The following is a 26,412-nucleotide window of genomic DNA, read 5'->3' on the forward strand; positions in this document are numbered from 1 at the left end:
GTAGAGATGATCCAAGGAAACTTACTAATCGACGTGAAAGAGAGACTGTTATTTGAAAATATTTCATCTATCTCAGAGTTGCGTAGGTTGGTTCATAAGAGAGAAAATTTCCTTAAGGAAACAGGCCTAGTGCGGCCCCCCCAAACTAAGCCCATATCGCGTATACGCGATGGATGACGGCCAACTACAAGAGACTCAAGAATGTGATGAGGAAAATTAAATTGCAGCAATTCAACGTACAACTCCTTTGTTGTGCTGGAATTGTGAGGCTCCTGGCCACATATGGGAAAATTGCTTGGCCGAGAGACGTATTTTTTGTTATGGTTGCGGAGCCCCGCAAATATATAAACCCAATTGCCAGAACTGCAAGCGAAAGACGGAAAACCGGCAAGGGGGACATCCAATCCAGGAAGGGTGTCCCAAAAGTAGAAGATAGCGCTAGAATAGATTTTGAAAGAGTTACAATTCTACAAAGTAAGTTAGCTCAAGAGTTGAATAATGAAATTAACATACCTTTTAAGCCGTATCATGAGAGGTTAAGAAACTATTATTTAGTGCGAGAACGAATTTTCGGGCTCGGGAAAGAAAGATCGTCTTAGTTATGCTAGTGTAAAGTTTATGGAGTTTTCTGAACTAGGTTTACTCGACACTGGTGCAAACATAAGTTGTATCGGATCATCACTAGCGCTTGTGGACTTTTCGAAATATACAAATTTTAAGCCCATATTGTCGAAAGTTCGAACCGCGGACGCCAAGTCTCACAAAGTTCTTGGAAGTCTAAGCGTAAAAATGAAATATCAAGATAAGGAGAAAGATTTAGAATTATTTATTATTCCTTCTATAGCACAGAGGTTGATATTAGGTATAGATTTCTGGCGCGCTTTTGATTTAGCTCCAGGGATCATTAGCTCTATTCTGAATGAGGACATAGAAGTAGAGGAAGGTGAGGAAAAATACCCATTAACAGAAAATTAAAGACAGCAACTTGAGATTGTTAAGGAATTATTTCCAAATTTTGAAAAACAAGGATTAGGTCGCACGGCCATAATCAAGCATAGTATTGACATAGGTGAAAGCAAGCCGGTCAAACAGCGTTATTATCCGGTGAGTCCTGCAGTGGAAAAACTAATGTACGCGGAAATTGACCGAATGCTTAGCCTCGGAGTCATCGAACCTTCGCAAAGTGCCTGGAGTTCTCCAATGCGCCTGGTGGCAAAGCCAAACAAAGTTCGGTTATGTCTTGACGCACGCAAACTAAACGAAGCTACAAAAAAAGATGCCTATCCTCTGCAAAGCGTCGAAGGCATTTTTGTTCGTCTGCCAAAGGCAAATATAATTTCGAAATTAGATCTCAAAGATGCTTACTGGCAAATTGAGTTGAGAGAGGAAGCGAAACCATTGACCGCTTTTACAGTCCCAGGTCGAGCATTATATCAGTTTACTGTCATGCCTTTTGGCTTATGTAATGCTCCCTCGACGATGTCTCGTCTAATGAATGACTTAATTCCGCCGGATTTACGTCATTGCGTTTTCGGATATCTCGACGATCTATGCATTGTCTCAGAAGATTTTGCGTCACATTTAACTGACATAGTTCGCATTGCTGATCAATTCAAGAAAGCAAACCTTACCCTGAACATAAAAAAAAGTCACTTCTGCGTTACTAAGGTGAACTATCTAGGTTATGTGATAGGAAGTGGTGGAATAGCCACTGATCCAGAAAAAATATCATGTGTAATGAACTGGCCCACACCCAAAAATATGAAACAAGTCCGAGGTTTCCTAGGTGTATGTGGTTGGTACAGGCGATTTATAAAAGACTTTGCAGATATAACCTGTCCCATTACAGAAGTCTTAAAACAAAAAAATGTTTTAAATGGTCTCCTGAAGCCCAGGACGCCATGCAGAAATTAAAACAGTTACTAACGTCTGCGCCGGTGTTTTTTTTGTACACTGTGATGCTAGTGATTATGGAATGGGTGCTGTGCTGGTACAAGTCTCTGATACCGGAGAGGAAAGACCATTGGCATTTATGTCCAAAAAACTGTCAAAGTCGCAAAGGAACTATAGCGTAACCGAACGCGAATGTCTGGCGGTGATATTAGCGATCGAAAAATTCCGGTGTTATTTGGAATTACAGCCTTTTGAAGTAGTGACAGATCATTTAAGCCTTCTCTGGCTTATGCGACAGCAAAATGTATCTGGAAGACTGGCCCGATGGATTTTTAGATTGCAAGCTTTCAAGTTCACCATTTCGCACCGGAAAGGGAAAGATCACATTGTTCCAGATGCGTTGTCCAGAATTTGTGACCCTGAAATTGATAGTGTTGAATGGATAGGTCCAGAAATTGACTTAGAATCGTCATCTTTCAAAGTTTCTGATTATCTTTAGCTCAAAAAAACAATAGAAGAAAATAGCGAAAAATTTCCTGATCTGCGAACGGTAGACCAATTTGTGTACATACGCACCGAACACCCTTCGGGAAATACCATCCAGGACTCGGATTGTTGGAAACTGGGGGTGCCGGAGGCGTTACGAATAGCAGCAATCCGCCAAGCACATGACTGTATTGTATCTGCGCATGGTGGAATGCAGAAAACAATCGAACGGCTGCGAAGACACTTGTTTTGGCCAGTGTTGTCCAAACAAGTTAGAGAATACGTTCGAGCCTGCGATGTTTGTAAAGAGACTAAAGCCCCGAACACAACATTACGGCCACCCATGGGTCAACAAAGTGTTTCGGACAGACCCTTCAGAAACTTTACATTGACATTTTAGGTCCCTACCCAAGAAGCAAGAAAGGTCACATAGGATTACTTATTGTCCTTGATCATTTCAGTCGTTACCATTGGTTATGTCCACTAAAAAAGTTTACTACCTCCGCGGTTATCGATTTTCTTGGGAATAGAATTTTTGCTGAATTTGGAACACCCAAGACCATCGTAAGCGACAATGGATCTCAGTTCAAGTCACATGAGTTTGAAGCCTTTCTAACCAAGTTTGGAATCAAGCACACTTTCACAGCGTTATACTCCCCTCAGAGCAACGCTGCGGAACGGGTTAATCGCTCTTTATTGGCTGCGATAAGATCCTACCTGAGAGCGGATCAGACTGAATGGGATACCAATTTAACTAGCATTTCATCGTCATTACGATCCTCTCTGCATCAAGCTCTTGGATGCTCACCTTATAAGGCATTGTTCGGATTCAATATGATTAATCATGCCAGCGATTATAAATTGTTAAGAAAGCTATCCCTCTTAGAAGAATCTCCACTGTTAAGTTGCCAGGATAAACTATATTGGTTAGGAGAAAATATACAACAAAATAGCCGTACGGCTTATGAACGTAATGCGACACAATACAATTTGCGATCCAAGCCGGTCTCGTACAAAGAAGGCCAAGAAGTGTTTAAGAGAAACTTTTACCTAAGTAATTTCTCGAAGAATTTTAATAAGAAATTAGGGCCTCAGTTTTCAAAGTGTCGAGTGAAGAAAAAAATAGGAACAGCCTACTATGTATTAGAAAATTTACAAGGCAAAGAAATCGGTACATACCACGCTAAGGACTTACGAAGCTAATTCCAGCTAATCGTGCCTCGTTCGACCCTCTCGTTAGATTATCTGGTGGTGTACATCCCCATATATCAAGATTTTTTTTATATCACCGAAATTCGCGCCTTAGTTAGTAGCGATAATAATTATCGGAACCTTATCTGGCAACGTCATCTAAATGGCAATTGACCAGCTGGTGAATATTGATTCGGATAAGGGTTCTTCGGATCCCCAGCATCTAGCTTCGATCTTTTCTTACGACGATCGTCAAGCTGATAAGTTCAGTCCCAGCAGAGATAAGACCTAGCACAAAGGCAAATCAAGAAAAAAGAACTGGAGAGTACAATCACATGTGCTCCCAACTTTAATCCAGCGTTTATTTCGGCATCAAGATTAAAAGGAAATTAATAAAGGCAATTAATAAATGCCCGTGGATTGCCGTGTCGGCAAGGTAAATATTTCAATGAAAATTTCAAAAAAAATACCAAATTATAATAACAGTTGTGCACGTTTAGGTCACGCGTGTTATTTTTATCGTCGACTACACAGCGAGAAATCGCCAGGTCGATCGATTCCACTAAAAAAGAAAATCACTGGGTAAATATCCAAGTAATTCTGGGAAAAAATTGCCCGAAATGAATGAGTTATATTCCCGCAGTTAGCCGAGGAAACGAAGCTGAATTTTAACCCCTTCCACGCCGACCCAAAAGTTCGGCTGGAGTCAGCTACCTCTGCTGGGAGACAATTTGTTCGGAGGTCGCAGGACAAAATCTACAGAAAACCTACATAGAAATAAAAACCCTTACAAAACTAGTGTAAAAACAAGAGAGAACGCTATAGCCGAGTTCCCCGACTATCTGATACCCGTTACTCAGCTAGTGGAAGTGCGAAGGCGAGTCTTCAACACTGATAGTTTTTTTCGGTTTGAGGGCGTTAGAGTGGGCGTGGCAAAAAGTTTTTTGGCAAATCGATAGAAATTTACAAGTCTAATACAAAAATGAAAAAATATCAAAACATTTTTCAAAAGTGTGGGCGTGGCAGTTTTGGGACAGACAGACGGACAGACGGACAGACAGACGGACAGACGGACAGACGGACAGACGGACAGACAGACAGACAGACGGACAGACGGACATGGCCAAATCGACTCGGCTATTGATCCTGATCAAGAATATATATACTTTATATGGTCGGAAACGCTTCCTTCTGCCTGTTACATACTTTTCAACGAATCTAGTATACCCTTTTACTCTACGAGTAACGGGTATAACAAGAGCTTTTTCTTGAGTATAAATGATAAGTCGGATGGTGCTAGTTTAATAGTTAAATTTTAATGACAATTCTTGATTATTTCTCCTCACTTAAACTCCTCGTGGCTATATCTTCAACTTCAATTTTTCATCTGTTTTTTGTTCTATTCTCTCTTTTTTCTAATTCCTATCTGCCACTCGTTCGCTAGTACGAGTTGGCAGCCTAGCGCAAGAGCTGTTATGTTAACATCATTCAAAAAGCGCGGAATTCAAATATACAAGATTATTCTAATTGGGTTTTGACCCAACATACCGGCCCCCTTGAAAGTATGCGATTGACTTTCAAGAGACAGGTAATAAGGCGAGTTTCCGTATAGGGCGGCGGATGATTCCCTTGGCAGTGCGTACGTCGGCTACACGCACGATGTTGTCCGCTCCTGCGATCGTGCTGACTATGCGCCCAAGAAGCCACCGTTGTGGGGGAAGATTATCCTCGTGAACGATGACAGCCAAATTTGGTGAAGTCTTTTTTTTTTTTTTTTGCGCGAGTCCCACGGCCACACCTCCCGCCCAACCGACCGAGGGGCGCTGCCGTGTATCGTACGGCTCGAATCGCGGGAAGATAGACGCGATATAGAAGACAGGAAAGGACGAGGAAATATATGTATGCTAGTAGTAACATCTAAGAATTCGTTAAGTATGTTAGTATTGATCGCTTTAAAAACGGCAGAGAGTCAGAATTAGAGATAATAGGATAGAATCTATTATAGTCAGAACATAATACTCTGTAGGAATCATGCAACTCATAGTTAGATCTACAATGATTTAAAATTAAAGGTACGTAATTTCTAGTAAATCTGCTTGGAACAGTGAAGTTTAGCCGACTAACCAAGTCGGGACTATCCACTTCACCACGAATAAGGTTAAAAATAAAGACTGTTCCAAGCATCGTTCTACGGTTAGCTAAGGAGGGTAAGTTAATTAACATTAATCTACTCGAATAAGGAGGTAATCTACGGTTTGCATCCCAATTAAGGCGCCGTAAGGCAAAAAGTAAGAAGTTCTTTTGAACCGATTCAATGCGGTCCGAGTAAACTTCATATTGTGGACTCCAAACAGGTGATCCATACACGAGGATCGGACGGAATGGAGAAATAAATAAGGTTTTGGTCATGTAAGGATCATCAAATTCCTTTGACCACCGTTTTATAAAACCAAGCACACCCCTGGCCTTATTGACAATAGACGAAATATGGTCTGAAAATTTAAGTTTAGGGTCCAGAAGAACACCAAGATCATCAACATGTGTTATTCTGTCCAAAGAGCACCCACTTAAAGTGTAAGTTGCGTGCATTGAGTTGGCACGACAAAAGGTCATAACTTTACACTTAGAGCCATTTAAGTTTAAGACGTTATCACGGCACCATGTTTGAAAGCAATCTAGATCGGATTGTAAGTCCAAATGGCGAGAAATGTCCTTATATTGCAAGCATAATTTTACATCATCAGCGTACATTAGTACACGCGAATGATTTATTATTAAGGGAAGGTCGTTAATAAATAAGGTAAAAAGGAGCGGACCTAGGTGGCTCCCTTGTGGGACGCCGGATGTGACTCGGAGAATACAAGAAAGAGAATTTTTAAAGAGGACCCGTTGCGTCCTGCCATTCAGATAACTTAGAATCCAATTTAGGAGATCAACAGGGAAACCTAATAAATCAAGTTTTTTATTAAAAGTGAATGATTAACAGAGTCGAATGCTTTACTAAAATCCGTATAAATGACATCTGTTTGAAGATTATTTTTGAAACCCTGTACTACGAAGGAGGTTAGCTCCAGAAGGTTAGTAGTTGTTGATCTGCGTTTCATGAAACCATGCTGACATGGTGAAATAATTGACCTACAAAGGTGCTGCAAATGAGGAGTGATAACGTTTTCAAAAAGCTTAGGGATAGCAGACAATTTGGAGATTCCTCTGTAATTGCTTGCATCCGATTTGTTACCTTTTTTATGGAGAGGGATCACAAAGGACTCCTTCCATATTTGGGGGAACTGTGTAGATTCTAAAGATAAGTTAAACAGTTTTAGTAGAGGTTTGCACAAGACTTCCGCACAGAATCTAAGCACACTGCCAGGAATTCCGTCGGGACCTGGCGAATAGACAGGCTTAACTCGCTGAAGATCTTCGTCCAGGTTGCGCGAACTTGGAGCTCGTTGATGTACTCGTGGCTCCAGCGACTCCAGATGTGATGTTTGAGTGCGCTGACCCTTTTGGAAGTTTGGAATCAAGCACACTTTCACAGCGTTATACTCCCCTCAGAGCAACGCTGCGGAACGGGTTAATCGCTCTTTATTGGCTGCGATAAGATCCTACCTGAGAGCGGATCAGACTGAATGGGATACCAATTTAACTAGCATTTCATCGTCATTACGATCCTCTCTGCATCAAGCTCTTGGATGCTCACCTTATAAGGCATTGTTCGGATTCAATATGATTAATCATGCCAGCGATTATAAATTGTTAAGAAAGCTATCCCTCTTAGAAGAATCTCCACTGTTAAGTTGCCAGGATAAACTATATTGGTTAGGAGAAAATATACAACAAAATAGCCGTACGGCTTATGAACGTAATGCGACACAATACAATTTGCGATCCAAGCCGGTCTCGTACAAAGAAGGCCAAGAAGTGTTTAAGAGAAACTTTTACCTAAGTAATTTCTCGAAGAATTTTAATAAGAAATTAGGGCCTCAGTTTTCAAAGTGTCGAGTGAAGAAAAAAATAGGAACAGCCTACTATGTATTAGAAAATTTACAAGGCAAAGAAATCGGTACATACCACGCTAAGGACTTACGAAGCTAATTCCAGCTAATCGTGCCTCGTTCGACCCTCTCGTTAGATTATCTGGTGGTGTACATCCCCATATATCAAGATTTTTTTTATATCACCGAAATTCGCGCCTTAGTTAGTAGCGATAATAATTATCGGAACCTTATCTGGCAACGTCATCTAAATGGCAATTGACCAGCTGGTGAATATTGATTCGGATAAGGGTTCTTCGGATCCCCAGCATCTAGCTTCGATCTTTTCTTACGACGATCGTCAAGCTGATAAGTTCAGTCCCAGCAGAGATAAGACCTAGCACAAAGGCAAATCAAGAAAAAAGAACTGGAGAGTACAATCACATGTGCTCCCAACTTTAATCCAGCGTTTATTTCGGCATCAAGATTAAAAGGAAATTAATAAAGGCAATTAATAAATGCCCGTGGATTGCCGTGTCAGCAAGGTAAATATTTCAATGAAAATTTCAAAAAAAATACCAAATTATAATAACAGTTGTGCACGTTTAGGTCACGCGTGTTATTTTTATCGTCGACTACACAGCGAGAAATCGCCAGGTCGATCGATTCCACTAAAAAAGAAAATCACTGGGTAAATATCCAAGTAATTTTGGGAAAAAATTGCCCGAAATGAATGAGTTATATTCCCGCAGTTAGCCGAGGAAACGAAGCTGAATTTTAACCCCTTCCACGCCGACCCAAAAGTTCGGCTGGAGTCAGCTACCTCTGCTGGGAGACAATTTGTTCGGAGGTCGCAGGACAAAATCTACAGAAAACCTACATAGAAATAAAAACCCTTACAAAACTAGTGTAAAAACAAGAGAGAACGCTATAGCCGAGTTCCCCGACTATCTGATACCCGTTACTCAGCTAGTGGAAGTGCGAAGGTGAGTCTTCAACACTGACAGTTTTTTTCGGTTTGAGGGCGTTAGAGTGGGCGTGGCAAAAAGTTTTTTGGCAAATCGATAGAAATTTACAAGTCTAATACAAAAATGAAAAAATATCAAAACATTTTTCAAAAGTGTGGGCGTGGCAGTTTTGGGACAGACAGACGGACAGACAGACGGACAGACGGACAGACGGACAGACGGACAGACAGACAGACAGACGGACAGACGGACATGGCCAAATCGACTCGGCTATTGATCCTGATCAAGAATATATATACTTTATATGGTCGGAAACGCTTCCTTCTGCCTGTTACATACTTTTCAACGAATCTAGTATACCCTTTTACTCTACGAGTAACGGGTATAACAAGAGCTTTTTCTTGAGTATAAATGATAAGTCGGATGGTGCTAGTTTAATAGTTAAATTTTAATGACAATTCTTGATTATTTCTCCTCACTTAAACTCCTCGTGGCTATATCTTCAACTTCAATTTTTCATCTGTTTTTTGTTCTATTCTCTCTTTTTTCTAATTCCTATCTGCCACTCGTTCGCTAGTACGAGTTGGCAGCCTAGCGCAAGAGCTGTTATGTTAACATCATTCAAAAAGCGCGGAATTCAAATATACAAGATTATTCTAATTGGGTTTTGACCCAACATACCGGCCCCCTTGAAAGTATGCGATTGACTTTCAAGAGACAGGTAATAAGGCGAGTTTCCGTATAGGGCGGCGGATGATTCCCTTGGCAGTGCGTACGTCGGCTACACGCACGATGTTGTCCGCTCCTGCGATCGTGCTGACTATGCGCCCAAGAAGCCACCGTTGTGGGGGAAGATTATCCTCGTGAACGATGACCATGTCGTTGACAGCCAAATTTGGTGAAGTCTTTTTTTTTTTTTTTTTTGCGCGAGTCCCACGGCTACACCTCCCGCCCAACCGACCGAGGGGCGCTGCCGTGTATCGTACGGCTCGAATCGCGGGAAGATAGACGCGATATAGAAGACAGTAAAGGACGAGGAAATATATGTATGCTAGTAGTAACATCTAAGAATTCGTTAAGTATGTTAGTATTGATCGCTTTAAAAACGGCAGAGAGTCAGAATTAGAGATAATAGGATAGAATCTATTATAGTCAGAACATAATACTCTGTAGGAATCATGCAACTCATAGTTAGATCTACAATGATTTAAAATTAAAGGTACGTAATTTCTAGTAAATCTGCTTGGAACAGTGAAGTTTAGCCGACTAACCAAGTCGGGACTATCCACTTCACCACGAATAAGGTTAAAAATAAAGACTGTTCCAAGCATCGTTCTACGGTTAGCTAAGGAGGGTAAGTTAATTAACATTAATCTACTCGAATAAGGAGGTAATCTACGGTTTGCATCCCAATTAAGGCGCCGTAAGGCAAAAAGTAAGAAGTTCTTTTGAACCGATTCAATGCGGTCCGAGTAAACTTCATATTGTGGACTCCAAACAGGTGATCCATACACGAGGATCGGACGGAATGGAGAAATAAATAAGGTTTTGGTCATGTAAGGATCATCAAATTCCTTTGACCACCGTTTTATAAAACCAAGCACACCCCTGGCCTTATTGACAATAGACGAAATATGGTCTGAAAATTTAAGTTTAGGGTCCAGAAGAACACCAAGATCATCAACATGTGTTATTCTGTCCAAAGAGCACCCACTTAAAGTGTAAGTTGCGTGCATTGAGTTGGCACGACAAAAGGTCATAACTTTACACTTAGAGCCATTTAAGTTTAAGACGTTATCACGGCACCATGTTTGAAAGCAATCTAGATCGGATTGTAAGTCCAAATGGCGAGAAATGTCCTTATATTGCAAGCATAATTTTACATCATCAGCGTACATTAGTACACGCGAATGATTTATTATTAAGGGAAGGTCGTTAATAAATAAGGTAAAAAGGAGCGGACCTAGGTGGCTCCCTTGTGGGACGCCGGATGTGACTCGGAGAATACAAGAAAGAGAATTTTTAAAGAGGACCCGTTGCGTCCTGCCATTCAGATAACTTAGAATCCAATTTAGGAGATCAACAGGGAAACCTAATAAATCAAGTTTTTTATTAAAAGTGAATGATTAACAGAGTCGAATGCTTTACTAAAATCCGTATAAATGACATCTGTTTGAAGATTATTTTTGAAACCCTGTACTACGAAGGAGGTTAGCTCCAGAAGGTTAGTAGTTGTTGATCTGCGTTTCATGAAACCATGCTGACATGGTGAAATAATTGACCTACAAAGGTGCTGCAAATGAGGAGTGATAACGTTTTCAAAAAGCTTAGGGATAGCAGACAATTTGGAGATTCCTCTGTAATTGCTTGCATCCGATTTGCTACCTTTTTTATGGAGAGGGATCACAAAGGACTCCTTCCATATTTGGGGGAACTGTGTAGATTCTAAAGATAAGTTAAACAGTTTTAGTAGAGGTTTGCACAAGACTTCCGCACAGAATCTAAGCACACTGCCAGGAATTCCGTCGGGACCTGGCGAATAGACAGGCTTAACTCGCTGAAGATCTTCGTCCAGGTTGCGCGAACTTGGAGCTCGTTGATGTACTCGTGGCTCCAGCGACTCCAGATGTGATGTTTGAGTGCGCTGACCCTTTTCTATCGATCCAACTTGTCCAGGTTGTCGTCGATTGGTGGAAGTTCCGGTAGTGCTCGGAGTGCGTCACCCACTAAGAAGTGGCCAGGCGTGAGAGCGGCCAGGTCGTTTGGGTCTGATGAGAGCGGCGTTAACGGGCGAGAGTTCAGGATCGCCTCGACGTCAGCAGCTGCAGTGGCTAACTCCTCGAAGGTTAACCTGGTGTCTCGAAGAGTGCGATTGAGTAGTCCCTTGACACTTTTTACTGCAGCATCCCATATGCCCCCGAAGTGTGGAGCCCTGGGTGGAATAAAGTGGAAGTTAATGAACTCTGAGCGACAGAAATAGTGGATTGTTTTTGTTGTTTCGTCTTTAAACAGAAACTGCTTCAACGATTCGAGCTTGTTGTTAGCTCCTGCGAAATTTGTAGCGTTGTCACAGAATATGTCCGAGGGAAGTCCGCGTCGGGCAATAAAACGCTTTAGTGATGCAATGAAGCTATCCGTCGTGAGATCCGATACCACTTCGACATGTATCGCCTTCGTGGCAAAGCAAACGAAGACGGCTAAGTAGGCCTTGGTAGGCGGCTTACCCCGGATGCGCAAATAGACGTTGATTGGTCCGCAAAAGTCTATTCCGCATCTTGAAAATGGTCTAGATGGTGTGATCCGCTCTTTAGGCAGTTGGCCCATTAGCTGCCTTTCGAAAGTTGGTCGATAGCGGCGACAATGTATACATGAGCGAACGACTTGTCGCGCCAAGTCCCTTGCATTCACTATTCAGAACTGTTTTCTAACGAGCGAAGAGCGTCCGTGGACCGGCGTGATAGTTCTGTAGATGAAGATGTCGAGCGAACTGTGACACAAATGGATCCTTAGCTGGGAGCAGCACAGGATGGTTCCTGGGTAGTCTGCTAGCTCCAGGCGCCCTCCGACCTTTAGCATTTGGAAGCCATCTGTAACCTGGAGGTAGAGACTAAGATTTTTAAGGTTAGTGCGAATCGGATGGCCCTTCAGCACCGAGGACATCCCTTGAGCGAAGTGAATAGTTTGAATATTCCAGACGATGCAATGTAGCGCCCGCATCAGTTCTGCTGGCGTCGGCGACGGTGATTGGAATGGCGTTTGTTTACGGCAGCGCTGAGTAAATCTGTACATCCAAGCGATAACTAGTAGGCAGCGATGATGCGAACTGATCTTGTAGATTCCTTCAAGCAGTTGATTACTAGTCGTGTGTACGCCAAAGGCTGATTTTCTCTTCTCCAGTTGGACAGTTTCCATATCAATGTCACTGTTGTCTCGACTGTCCTTTGGCCAATGTTGATGATCTTGGCCTAGGAACTCAGGTCCCTCGAACCATATCGATTGTTCCAACTTGGTGATAGTGCAGCCCCTGGACAAGATATCAGCCGGGTTGCAGTGAGTAGGAACATGTCTCCAGTGGCAATCTGACGTGAGTTCTTGAATTTCGGCAATTCGATTGCCGACAAAGGTTGATAAGGTGGCCGAGTGTTGGCGATTCCAATGTAGAACAATTTGAGATTCGCACCATAAGAACGAAGTCGGCTTTCTGTCAGCGAGGATTCTAATGATTTTTTTGTAGAGCTGTGCTAACAAATGTGCTCCACACAGTTCTAATTTCGGCAGAGATAGCTTCTTGGTGGGAGCAACTCTGGACTTCGATGTGATTAGCTGCACCTTGGTCAGCCCATCTGATCCGATTGTGCGGGCGTAGATGCAGCATCCATACGCTCGAATGGAGGCGTCACAAAAGCCGTGTATTTGAAAGGTATGTATCATTGATTGGAGGCAATATCGTGGTATTGCTACAGACTCCAACGACGAAAGCGATGCAAGCAGGGACATCCAAGCTGTATGAATGCCTTGGGGTACTGACTCGTCCCAAAATAGTTTTAGGAGCCACAGCTCCTGGAGGATAATTTTTGCCACTATGATGATGGGAGTAACTAATCCCAACGGATCAAACAGCGAAGAGACTATGGACAAAATCGAGCGCTTGGTGACGTGGTCCGAATCGAATCTTGGCGAGAACGAGAACATGAATGTGTCCCCTACTTGGTCCCATTTTAGGCCAAGCGTGCTGGTTAGCATTTCGTCGTCCAACTGCAAATGTTTGACTGTAGCGACATCGACAAACTTGCAGTGATTTGAATGCCATTTTGCGAGTTCTAATTGGCCATCCTGTAGAATCGCTGTAACTTCCCTTTTGATTTGATGTAGCTCCTCTACCGTATCCGCTCCACCTAGGAAGTCATCCACATAGAAAGACGATTTGATGGCTTTAGCTCCAATCTCCAATTTGTCCATGAATTTGTCGGCTAGATACGACAAACTGCGTATGGCTATATACGGTGCAGCCGCTGTGCCATAAGTTACAGTATTCAATTCGAAGGTGCTCAATGGTTGCGATGGCGACGTTCTCCAAAGAATGTATTGGAATCTGCGATCCTTGGCAAACATGTAGACTTGGCGGAACATCTTGACCACATCAGCAGTGATGGCATAGCGATGTATCCGAAAACGCAGGAGTAGTGTATAAAGATCTGGCTGAATGGTCGGTCAGACCATCAGAATGTCGTTGGCGATTTCTGGGACGTCGTCTTGCAAGATGCGTCGAAAACCACTCTGAGCTTTGTTGATGTGCTATTAGGCTTGAGCACGCAGTGGTGCGGAATATAATAATGCGGAGTGTTTAACTGTGGATGGCTCACGGGACTCATGTGTCCCAGATTTTGAAACTCCTGCATAAATTCAACATATTTGGCCCCTACCTCAGGCCTTTTGCATAGGCTGCGTTCGAGGGAGAGGAATCTCCTTTTGGCAATGTCGAATGAGGCTCCGAGAACGGTAGGTTCATCTTTAAATGGAAGTCGTACTTCCAATCGACCATCTGAATTACGTCGTACCGTTTTGGTGTAGAACTCCTCACAGTTTCGCTGCTCTGGCGTAAGTGTGATCTCAGGAGGCTCCACATGATCGATGCGCCATAGCCGTTCCATTTTTTGGTCAATTTCTGTTAATGCGATAGATGAGTACTGATGGAGTGTTCTGGGATGAGCTCGACATCGACCAGACACTATCCATCCAAGTAGTGTTTTTTGTAGTACGGGCAGATCCTTTCCTAATTTAACTTGGCCGACTGCCAATATATCGAAGAAGGTTTCCGTCCCCAAAAGCAGATCGATCCGACGAGACTTGTTGAAGCTCTCGTCAGCAAGAGATGAGTGCTGCAGAAGGTTCCACGCAGAAATGTCAATTTCCGATTCTGGATGATAGGCGATGTGGGATGTCACGCAAAAATCAAGGAGCAACTCGAATCCATTGTGCCTCGACTTGATATTGGTGGTTGCATGGTGTTTAATTCGCGTTTGTGTCTCACCAATGCTACGAATCTCGAGGTTGAGCTTGCTCCGTGGCAGTCGAAGTCTTTGGGCAAGCTCCTCGGATTTGAAATTCACCTGAGAACATGAATCCAGAAGCGCTCTTCCTATTTTGTAGCTTCCAGATTCATCCTTGACCAGAATCAGTGCCGTGGCCAGAATGACACAGTCGGAACGAGACTCCGTGTGAGTATGCGCGACTGCGTCCGAAACTTGTACAGGCTCCGCTTGAGGGAGTGGCAAGGGAGCTGCGGCCGATCCTGGCGATGGCCGATGAAGCAGCGAGTGATGCGGTAGTGCACATGAGTGGCACCTCCGCGTCGACGGGCAGTTGGCTACAAGATGACCCCTGCCAAGGCAATTAATGCATAGCTTGTGGCGCTTTACTGCATTGAGGCGATTATCTAGGGCGAGATTGATTAGTTCTGGGCATCTAAAGGTCTTGTGGTCTGTCTGTGAACATATGTTACAAGTTTGTGTGGTGCAATTGAAGGACAGACTTGCCTGATTCCTCTGCGAGCGCGACCTATGGCCACCTGGTTGACTCATAGGGGCTTTAGCAGGAGGCTTCTTATCCGATTCCAAATATTGACAATGACGTTCAACGACTCCAACGCATTTGTCCCACGAAGGCAACGTAGTGTAGTCCAGCGACTCATTCCACTTCCTCTTAGTCTCCTGGTCCACTTTGCCCATAACTATGGAGATGAGCATGGCCTCGCAAATCTATGGCTCGGTGCTCAACGAACGCAACGAGTTGTATAATGCGGATGCATTATCGATTAGGCTGCGCAACTGCTGACCATTTGACTTGGCGACAGTTGGCAATGCGAAGAGTGACGATATGTTATCCAAAAATACGAGAGTCGGGTTGTCACAGCGCTGCTTTAAGCGGTCCAGAGCCTTTGTGTAGTTGTCTGCGGTCACCTGGAAAGCTCGAACCGTTTCAAGGTCCTCGAAGACAGTTTAACAACTGGTTGAACTTCTCTATCTTAGACATGGATGGCTGGTGGCCAATAACTTGGTTAAACGACAAGATAAAGTTTTGGTACTCGCAGTATTTGCCGTCAAATGTCGGCAATGGTAAGCGCGAGAGCTTAACTGCAGATGTGTGCCCAAAATTAACCGTAGATTCATGAATGCCGGTGCTGTTAGCGTCTGGTCCAAGTTGCTCCTGAACGCAAACCTTGGCGTGGATAAACTGTTCCTCTATTTCGAAGCGAGTATTGCGCTGCGCCTCAGCTGGCTCCATCTGCTCTATGGCTTCCTGGGTAGATAAAGATAGTTTAAAATACGATTCCAAAATCGACAAACGGCAAGATAATTCCAACGGAGATAAATTCAAACCAGGTTCCACTGATTTGCTCATACGTGTAAGGTTTTTTCGAGCACTCGTTCGTTGAGCTTTAAATTGCTCCAGCGAAGACATTTTTGCAGATGTTTGTTTACTTTATTTAATTTCGATCTGGCAATTCCTTGCTTGACAAGGTCTGTGAGAGCGAGCGAGACGACGAGATGTAGTGGAAAATTTTCGCTCGCCAAGCCTAGAGTGCAACCTAGAGTGTTGCGACAGAATGAGGTTATGTATGGGGGTGCTCCTGGGGGCAATATGTATAGATGGAGGACCGAGATGTCGACTCCAACTATGGCGATGACACTTGGAGGATGTCCAACGATGTCCAATGATGCGGCGGGAGACCCTTGAATATAGCCGGCAGCTGCGCTGCATGCAGTTGTGCGCAAATGCACTAGCGAAAATCCTATGCGGACGCTGGGTTGACCGGCAGCGAACGCAATGCGCGAATGTACGAGAGTTTGGCAGGGCAAAGGTCGTAAATGCGCGTGCGAGACTTAGAGCAAAGTAAAAATGGGGTCGAACGTAACCACAATCATCACCAAAATTAACTAAAACGTAGCACAAGTCCTGTCACGGTCGCCAAAATGTAAAAACAAGAGCTTTTTCTTGAGTATAAATGATAAGTCGGATGGTGCTAGTTTGATAGTTAAATTTTAATGACAATTCTTGATTATTTCTCCTCACTTAAACTCCTCGTGGCTATATCTTCAACTTCAATTTTTCATCTGTTTTTTGTTCTATTCTCTCTTTTTTCTAATTCCTATCTGCCACTCGTTCGCTAGTACGAGTTGGCAGCCTAGCGCAACAGCTGTGAATGTGTGCAGGTGATAAGTAAAATAAGAGAAAAAAAGAAATACAAGCTGGCCAACCCAATGTAAAATCGTACACTGAAAGAAAAAGAAAGTTTCGTTGCCAATGCCAAAAATAAAATACTTCAAATCAAAAATAAAAATAATTAATCATGACAATATAAACAAAAAATGAAATAAAAAAATGCATACAAAAAAAATGAAATAAATAATCCTATATTTTAGTTATCACTTATGAAAAAAACTAAATAGTGCATTTATAGTTTGAAGTTTTCTAACTAATAACCCCCAACACCGCATCGACAAGGAGGCCTTCTTCGAGAACCAACAGTGGGTGAGTAAAATTAAAAAATAAAATATTATATATATAACCAAAACAAAACTAAACCTTCAAGTTACTAAATTGCAATTATGTAGTTCAGTGTAGAGCCTGGCTACCTGAGTTAAGGCTTATCAACCGCTCGCGCCGATTGATTTGTCTATTTTGTCAATTAATCCTTTGATTCTTATCCAAATTCTAACATGGTAATTTAAAGCACTATAACGTAACGTAACGTAAACATTGACGACTACACTGAAAGAAATTAATATTGACATGATTGGCACCTACATATTTTCTCCCTTTTAGCAATAGAAAGCTTTTTCTTTCAATGATGCGATTAAATAAATAAACCCCATAGAAAAAAGAAAAACACTTAATAGTTGTTTAGGATTAATGAATACTTAACAAATACAACATATAAAAAAAACTCACACCACTTTAATGTTCTTTTGTTGGTAACAAACAAAAAAAAGAAAAGCTAGGCGCTATAAAAATAAAAAAAAATAAAAAAATCTATAAAAAAACAAGAGAGAACGCTATAGTCGAGTTTCCCGACTATCTGATACCCGTTACTCATCTAGTGAAAGTGCGAAGGAGTCTTGAGCACTGACAGTTTTTGGCGGTTTGTGGGCGCTAGAGTGGGCGTGGCAAAAAGTTATTTGGCAAATCGATAGAAATTCAAAAGACTAATACAAAAATGAAAAAATATCAAAACATTTTTCAAAAGTGTGGGCGTAGCAGTTTTGGGCGGTTTGTGGGCTTTAGAGTGGGCGTGGCAACATGAATCGACAAACTTGCGCTGCGTCTATGTCTCTGGAGTCAGTATGCTTCATCTCAACATTCTACCTTTTGTAGTTCCTGAGATCTCGACGTTCATACGGACAGACAGACGGACAGACGGACAGACGGACGGACGGACAGACGGACAGACGGACAGACGGACAGACGGACAGACGGACGGACAGACGGACATGGCCAGATCGACTCGGCTATTGATCCTGATCAAGAATATATATACTTTATATGGTCGGAAACGCTTCCTTCTGCCTGTTACATACTTTTCAACGAATCTAGTATACCCTTTTACTCTACGAGTAACGGGTATAATAAAAATGAATAGAGATTTTTGCGAAAAATAAATAAAGATAAATAATGTAAAATAAGGAGCAAAACTTAGAAAAATACGGAATCAGACTTAAGGAATTAAGAGTATGGAATTATGAGATTAAAACTAGTAAGGCTAATTAGATAGAAATATGTACACTGCAAGAAATGCACTCAAAAAAAAAGAAGAAATTGTTTATTGAAAATTAAAATTGTTGTAAAGATGAAACTCTAAGTTCTTATTCATGGCAGGGGAGCATAATTAAATGTTGCATATTTAATTACATTTGGGGTCTTCTAAAAAAAGGTTACACTGAAGACGATGGTTGGGAGGGTAATGATAGTGGGAGTGGAAATTAACATCTAAAACCACCCCGCCAGGCTTACATCCAAATTCGTGCTACCTTCTCTCACATTGTAGTTAAATTAAGTTTCGCTTGCTGTTAATTTTCTAAAAGAAGAAACTGAGACAGTGGAGTTGTTTGTTTTTTTTCCGCTGTTCGTTCATATGAGAATCGTCTCATTGTGTAAATTCAGGAGGGACTCTATAATAAAACCTTTTGGTGTACCAATCATTATCCACAGCTAAAAAAAAACCCCCCACATCTCCCGCTAGAGCTAGGAATCAATGGGTCCCGCTCAGCTGATGGTTAATGGTCGACAAGCCTGAAAAGGGTGAACAATTTGGAATCGAATCGCCAACAAGGATACCCTGTAAATGTTTCTCTTCTTCAACGGCGCTCTTTCACCACAATCCTGAATATTAAAAAGGTTCGCTACCTTATGATGCGTAATTACTGATGCTGCCGCCTACTGAGACAGCATTGAAAGGTGATTTATTCTGTATAGGGTTATTGACGAATTTAGGTTGGATATAATTTCGGTTTGAACCGGTGTCTATAAGTATTCTAATAAATTTGTCATTCCTCATCTTGCATAGAAAGTATGGAAGAGAGGAATTTTTTATTTTAAAAAATTCAACCCAGCGTTGTCGTAGTAGTCGTAAGTGTTATTGTCAGCGTCCGCTTCATCTATCTGATCTATGTAGTCGTCCAAGTTGTCGTCAAGGTAATTGTGGTCCTCGTACTCTGCCATAGCTTGTTCGTAGTCCGTCGTGGTCAATGGAGTCTCCGTGGAACGCGTTTCGTTTTCTTCTGTTGTAGTTTGTATGTTAAAGTTCCTTTGTCGCTTCATCCCATCTGGTATTGGGCCAGGTGGTCTTTTACCTGGTTCAAAGCGAGGTCTGTTCATATAGTTCACCATTCTTGTCTGAACACTGGGATCCACATCCATAGGTTCTGGACGAGGCAGTGGTTTTGGGGCCTGTGGCCTAGGTGGCGCTGACTGCTGTGGCGGGAATTGCCTATTCTGAAAAGGTCGAGGTGCAGCTACTGGCTGTGCAAGCTGGTAACCGAAGTTGTTCCAATTTTGTCGTGGTAACGCGGTCGGTAGTTGCTGTCCGAATTGGTAATATCGAGTTCTGGGGGTGGAATTGGTGGTTGTCTATTGATAAATAAATTACTGCGAGGAGCAGGTGAAGGCTTTGAAGACTGATTCCTAAACTGTCTTGTCTGTCCTATGTTTGCTGCATGCTTTGCCCTGAAGTTCTGATTTTCTAACTTGAGGCAAAGGTGTAATGCCGAGAGTAAGTCTACTGGTTCTTTAATTACCAGTAGACGAGGCAAATCGCCTAGTAATCCTCGTACGAAGGTGTCTAGAGCCTTATCTCTGTACATTTTCGACATTAACAGTTCTGCTTCTCTTCCTAACCACATACAACCGATCTTGTTTAGGATTAGGGATAGGTGCTTATAAACCATTTGATGGAACTCTTCCACAGATTGATTGGCACCCTGTATAAGCATCGTCATTTGGTATTCTAATGTGTTAATGTCGCGCTTTTCAGCATAATGCAGAGTCAGACATTTCGAAATCGCTAACCAGTTCAGAGGAGTATTGTAAGATTCTAATGCCATGTCGGCGGGTCCTACAATTTTATTACGTATGGTATGTAAAATACCATAGTATTTCGGGGTACCCTGGAAAGCACTGTATGCTTCTAAGATACGGTCTAATCCTTTCCTCCAAGAACTAAATTCGGACGGATCACCTGAAAAGTCCCGGATAGATTTAACTATATCCGGTACTCTGTCTAAATCACCTAAGTTCCCTGCATGCTCTGGAGCAATTACCTGGTCTGTTACGTTTGCGAATTCTTTCGAAGAATTGTGGCGTCTCAAGAAACTTGGTAATTGTTGTGCTAAGATTTCGCTAATGTCCGAATTGGTAATATCGAGTTCTGGGGGTGGAATTGGTGGTTGTCTATTGATAAATAAATTACTGCGAGGAGCAGGTGAAGGCTTTGAAGACTGATTCCTAAACTGTCTTGTCTGTCCTATGTTTGCTGCATGCTTTGCCCTGAAGTTCTGATTTTCTAACTTGAGGCAAAGGTGTAATGCCGAGAGTAAGTCTACTGGTTCTTTAATTACCAGTAGACGAGGCAAATCGCCTAGTAATCCTCGTACGAAGGTGTCTAGAGCCTTATCTCTGTACATTTTCGACATTAACAGTTCTGCTTCTCTTCCTAACCACATACAACCGATCTTGTTTAGGATTAGGGATAGGTGCTTATAAACCATTTGATGGAACTCTTCCACAGATTGATTGGCACCCTGTATAAGCATCGTCATTTGGTATTCTAATGTGTTAATGTCGCGCTTTTCAGCATAATGCAGAGTCAGACATTTCGAAATCGCTAACCAGTTCAGAGGAGTATTGTAAGATTCTAATGCCATGTCGGCGGGTCCTACAATTTTATTACGTATGGTATGTAAAATACCATAGTATTTCGGGGTACCCTGGAAAGCACTGTATGCTTCTAAGATACGGTCTAATCCTTTCCTCCAAGAACTAAATTCGGACGGATCACCTGAAAAGTCCCGGATAGATTTAACTATATCCGGTACTCTGTCTAAATCACCTAAGTTCCCTGCATGCTCTGGAGCAATTACCTGGTCTGTTACGTTTGCGAATTCTTTCGAAGAATTGTGGCGTCTCAAGAAACTTGGTAATTGTTGTGCTAAGATTTCGCTAATTGTAGCTGCTAATGCAGCTCTGTCTACATTTTCAACCATGATTCTATTGTGTTCTAGTTCTTCCTGTTGTCTGACGCGTTGTCTAGTCGCTTCAGCACTAAGTATCGAGGGTCTTATCAGGTTGTTCACGTTAGCCATAAAACACTAAGTAAACCCGAACTAAGAATAAGTCGAGTTTAAAAAAGATCAAGGGAGCAAATGATGGAGCTTATCTCTAATTATGTTTGAGTTGGGTTAGTAAGACCTTGTGTTTTTACTTGAAAATAATATGTTTTGTGTCTTTTATAAATTTTATAACCAGTGGCTGGTTTTTCCTTGTACTTTAGAGGGTCCCTTGGGAATCGTAAAGTTGGAATTAGTTATATCACTTTTGTGATCCTTTTGTTTGTTTTATCGTTTTACGGTATTTCATTGATCACTTAAGTTTATAGGTTTTTTTTCCATTTTGTTTGTTAGTTTTGTGTTTTCTAAAATTTGGTTGGTTAAGCTTACAGTACTATGGGTATTCTTATTGATGTGTCTCCTCCCTCCGACGATCCGGATTTCATCCTTTTTATCTAACGAAGACTACTTGGGATCCAGCGATGCGTACAGGGTTGACGGGTGGTCTGGGGCCCTGCCTTCAGTCCTTGGAGTCCACCGATGGTCAAATGAACAAGTTAAGTTCGATTTGCCAGAGTGAATTTGAACGAACGAGAAATGTTAATTTTTCGTGAGTTGCGCGTTTTTGTCACTTGCGTTTTGACCGGTTGCCGCAAATGTTATTGCTAGCCGCGAACTTACAAAACGTTTTGTTGTATCCTACGCGCACCGGTCCCTCTTCGGGCGCCAGTTAATTACTTTGCTGGTAGCAAGGTAAAAAAATAAAATATATTGGAGTTCATTTAAGAACTCACTTTGGCTGTGAGCTGCGCTGCCCTTGGTGGCAGAGGATCGGCGTCGGCTCCGTAGCTTTCCAATAGGCTACGACATCGGCTGATGTTTTGCTGGTCAAATCGGTGCAGTCTTCTTGGAATCACTTGCATTGGTGGGAGCGGAACTTGTTACCAATCAGATTCTTCAAACTCTACTTGGCAGCTCGGCGTGTGCAGGAAATTATCGAATTCTACTTGGCAGCTCGGCGTGTGCAGGAAATTATGCAGACGCTGAGCTTGCAGATTGAAGCTTGCTTATTGGGGTTCATTTTTCTGGATTTAAACATTTTTGTTGTTAACTTGTAGCCAAAGCCGACAGCAACAACCAGTCAGCCCAGTGTAAAATTTTTTGGGCCACATAGCACAAATCATTTTGTAAAATGTATAGTATAAAATAAGATTTGAAAACAAATTGTTATTAAAAAGAAAAAATTCACTAAATAAACGAAATTAACAAAAAAAAAAGGATCCCCTAGATATCGAAAACTCAGAAGTTAAAGACGGACATAAATTATGTACATTAGGGTCGAACTGTTAGTGGTTTGCTACACACTGGACCATAAAGCATTATGGATTCTTAGCAGGGTCGGCAAGGCGCACCACGTGTTCGTGGAAAATGCTAAGCGCGTAAGTCACCACTACTCGAGCCCCAAGGGCGACAAGTGCTGAATCTGCACTTTAGAAACACTAGGATTATACGAGTGTCACTCAGGATTCCTATTGACTATTTTACTACCCTTTAGTTGTAATAAGTTGTAATAAGTACTAGAAGATCGTTCTAGACTACTTTGAAGTCGTTGGCGACATGCTGCAACTCACGCGTGACTCTCCTTTTTCTTCACACAAGTTGGAGCAGGATGCCTAGTCCCGCGCCGCACGCTATCCAGATGTTATTTGAGTCGACGGACTTCACTTCTTCCGAAAGCTTCCGGATTATTTGACGGTTTTTATCGTTCATTTTCTGGACTATTAACATACTTTATACGTGATGTTGTTCAGTAGAGGGGAAGCTGCCGAGACCGAAGGTTTTCTTATGATCTTTCACTGGTTCGAATATTTGGTGCCATTAACCAGGACTAGTAGCTCAATGTGTGCCATTTGTTTTTATCTCAGGGCCGTCATCGACGTCGACGTTTCTCATTGCGCTGATCCCGCTGCATGTAAGCAAGCCTCGGATTCACGTATCGTGAGTTGCCGGTTTGCAGAATGGCGCTTAGGTTGTTGGTACACATGTTGTAATCGATATGACTTCGTTAGGATATGCGATTGGAGCGTGAATAATATTATCGGACTGAAAGACTTTAATATTAGATGCAGAGCTTTTAATGGGAAGCTCTGTGGGTGATTAACTAATACCGATTTCAAATCATCATGGTTGAATACGTGTCTAATCTTAAAAACATGGAAATAAATGTTGTCTGATTCTGAAAGAAATGCCGTCAGGTAATAACGGATGAGCAGCCAAGAAGGACTGGTTGGCTGTGTGATAAAATGGTGCACACTAAGTGCGCTGGTTTTAGCGGCCGAACTAGTGATGACCTAGCTAAGGGCCCAAATATAAAATACTACTGAGATGCTTGCAAAGGTGGCTTAAAATCATTGATCAGAAGTTTTGGCGTAGCTAGATAGTTTTCGTCGAGCTGATGATCTCCTTTCCGCGCTAGATTCATAGTTTAACGTTTAAGCTATTATAAGAATCGCAAGCGCAAAAAAAACGCAGTGTCGTAGGATGCCTAAGGTGCAAACCGCAGTCAATGGAAAATGATGTACAGGACTCCACAGCTAACCAGCTTTTAATCGCAGCAAGTGGTACGCAGCAGAAGAGGTACTTTCCGACAACTCCCTTAACGTAGAATTCATATGCGTAAAGCTGTCATTTTCTGATAGCTCGGTTTATATTATGTGTTCTTACATTGCGCCGTCTTCTGAATTCTCAGAATATATAAATAATTTTTCCGCTATCCAATCCGTTTCAAATAGGCTGTCCTATAGGGACCAATTGGTAATTCTAGGTGAATTTAATATTCCTGGCACTATGTGGTCTCCAGACGAAAAATATAATATCTTTCTCCCTATGGCATAATATGACTTTATTGATGGCTTTCTCGACTTATCGTTGTCGCAAGTTAATTTTTATACACGTAACTCTGTGGGTCGACTATTTTATTTATGTCTTGTCACAAGTCTTGAAAGGACTCCACACCAAACGAATTCATTGTTTTCGCAAGGCAAACATTTTAGGGCTCAATACTGTTATATCTGACTTTAATTGGTCCGATCTTTACTCCTGAAACAAAATGTCGAATGCCATAAATATTGTTTATACTGCAATTAAATAATTTTTAAACTCTCGTGTTCCGATGTACTATCCGTCAATCTCTAACAAACCTCCTTGGGTTGACACACTTAAGAAATGTAAAGTCCAGACTTTGTACAAATACCGGTTCTCAGTCTATTCTTTCGAAATATTTAAGTGCTCGGCAAAGTTTTAATGTTCAGTGTTACCAGAACTAATTAAACCGTTGTAAGTCCAGTTCGCGTAGGATCCGAAACAGTTTTATAATTTCGTTAACACTAAGCTCAAAACAATTTCTTACCCTTCCTTGCGATTTTTCTTTGAAAATACTGCGGGAACATCGGATCAGGCAATAGCCGATCTATGTTTTTTAGACAACACATTCCACGTTACCTCATTCCGCGGCATTAAAGTCGAATTTAATATTTTGTACAACAATCGAAAGCTCACTGCTTTACGATCTTTAGCGTGTTAAGCCTGTCTATTCCCCAGGTCCCAACGGCTGTGTGCTTAGATGCTGTGCGGAAGCCTCGTGCAAGCCGCTACTGAAATTACTTATATAATCTTATTTATATAATCTCCCTCATATATGGAAGAGTCCTTTGCTTACTGTTTGCCTTATGGCGCCTATATTGGGATGGAAACCTTATATTACCTCCTTATTTCAGTAGACTAATGTAAATTAAATTACCCCCTCTAGCTTACCGTAGCTTATTCGTGGTGAAGTTGATAGTCCTGACTTGGTTAGTCGGCTAAACTTCTCTGTTCCAAGTAGATACACTAGGAACTGCGCACCCCGAATCGTAAATCATAAACTTTGAGTTGCATGAGCCCTAAACGCGCGAGACCAAAAAAAAAAATAAAAAATTCCTTATATGGTTAGTATTGAGGTCTTAGTAACTTAAAAAATAATTCGGACAACCTAGATGTTTCGTCTATCATGATTAAAAACTCTGCCAAATTGCTTGAATGTCTAAAGTAATTTCTGTGTTCCCATACGAATGCAGCTCCGACCGTTATAGGGAACGAGAGTAGTCCGTCACTCTAGCGTTATCCTCTGCTAGCGTTATTAATATAATTCCCGAGATCCTGAAAAATATCGATAGTTAAAATCTTCTATTTCTAAGAAATGTGCTGGATGTGTTATGTGCTTGTAAGTCATTTAGCTGATTGTTAGGAAAGATTATTTGAGATTGTCCTTTTGGACCACCCTTCCTCCAATAAGGATAGCCGTTCCCAGGTAAGAAGCTGGGCGAGAGAAAGAAACGAGAAGCCGAATCGATTCATGAATACGTTTTGCAGATGAGGCAAATTGCTGCGCTTGTTGCATGTGTGGATATGATGTCGGTTATCCGGTACATAGACGATAGATTGAACATAAATAATGAATACAAATACAGCATGTACAGCTGCAAGACTTACGATGAACTACAGAGTCATTATTCAATTTACGAGCAGATAAAAGAACGCGAACCAGTTCATAAACATACAGCCGGATCAGGGAAAAAAGCCGAATATGGAGGAAGAGCAGCGCAATATTTTAATTGCGGCTCCACAGATCATCTCAGGAAGGATTGTCAAGCTGCAACTAAATGATTCAAGTGCGGCGAAAGTGGTCACATGTCGAGAAATTGTCCAAAAGCTGTGAAAAGCGTAAGAGTGATACGGGACAACAACCGCCTTAAATCTGTTGTCATCAATAAAGTTGAGATCGATTGTCTGGTTGACACAGGCGCTGATGTATCCATCATAAAAGCCTGTTTAAAATGTTTCCTGATGTCCAGCTGCAGAAGTCGGTATTAATTAACATACAAGTTCAGCAGAAGTTCGTCGTGGTGCCGGATGACACACAAGAGTACAATGGTCTTCTGGGCTACGATTTCGTGTCAAAATTTTGCGTTGTTTTGGATCGGAGTGGTTTTTACTTTTCTCAGAAGGTGGCGCCGGTGGACAGGAGGCGCACAATGAGCT

General features: G+C 42.0%; 3 protein-coding genes across 3 annotated transcripts; all 3 read right to left on the reverse strand.

Moving 5' to 3' along the window:
• Positions 1-11,167: 11,167 nt before the first annotated feature.
• LOC122625610 lies at positions 11,168-11,836 on the reverse strand. Its single transcript, XM_043805697.1, has one exon. It carries the CDS (start codon positions 11,834-11,836, stop codon positions 11,168-11,170), a length of 669 nt encoding a protein of 222 aa, XP_043661632.1.
• Positions 11,837-11,923: 87 nt separating this feature from the next.
• Positions 11,924-13,642, reverse strand: LOC122625611. Its single transcript, XM_043805698.1, has one exon. The coding sequence runs from the start codon at positions 13,640-13,642 to the stop codon at positions 11,924-11,926; it is 1,719 nt and encodes a 572-aa protein (XP_043661633.1).
• An 89-nt stretch (positions 13,643-13,731) lies between these two features.
• On the reverse strand, positions 13,732-15,258 carry LOC122625612. Its single transcript, XM_043805699.1, has one exon. The coding sequence runs from the start codon at positions 15,256-15,258 to the stop codon at positions 13,732-13,734; it is 1,527 nt and encodes a 508-aa protein (XP_043661634.1).
• Between the last annotated feature and the right edge of the window lie 11,154 nt (positions 15,259-26,412).

The sequence above is a fragment of the Drosophila teissieri genome, unplaced genomic scaffold, assembly GCF_016746235.2.
Source record: "Drosophila teissieri strain GT53w unplaced genomic scaffold, Prin_Dtei_1.1 Segkk14_quiver_pilon_scaf, whole genome shotgun sequence".
NCBI lineage: Eukaryota > Metazoa > Arthropoda > Insecta > Diptera > Drosophilidae > Drosophila > Drosophila teissieri.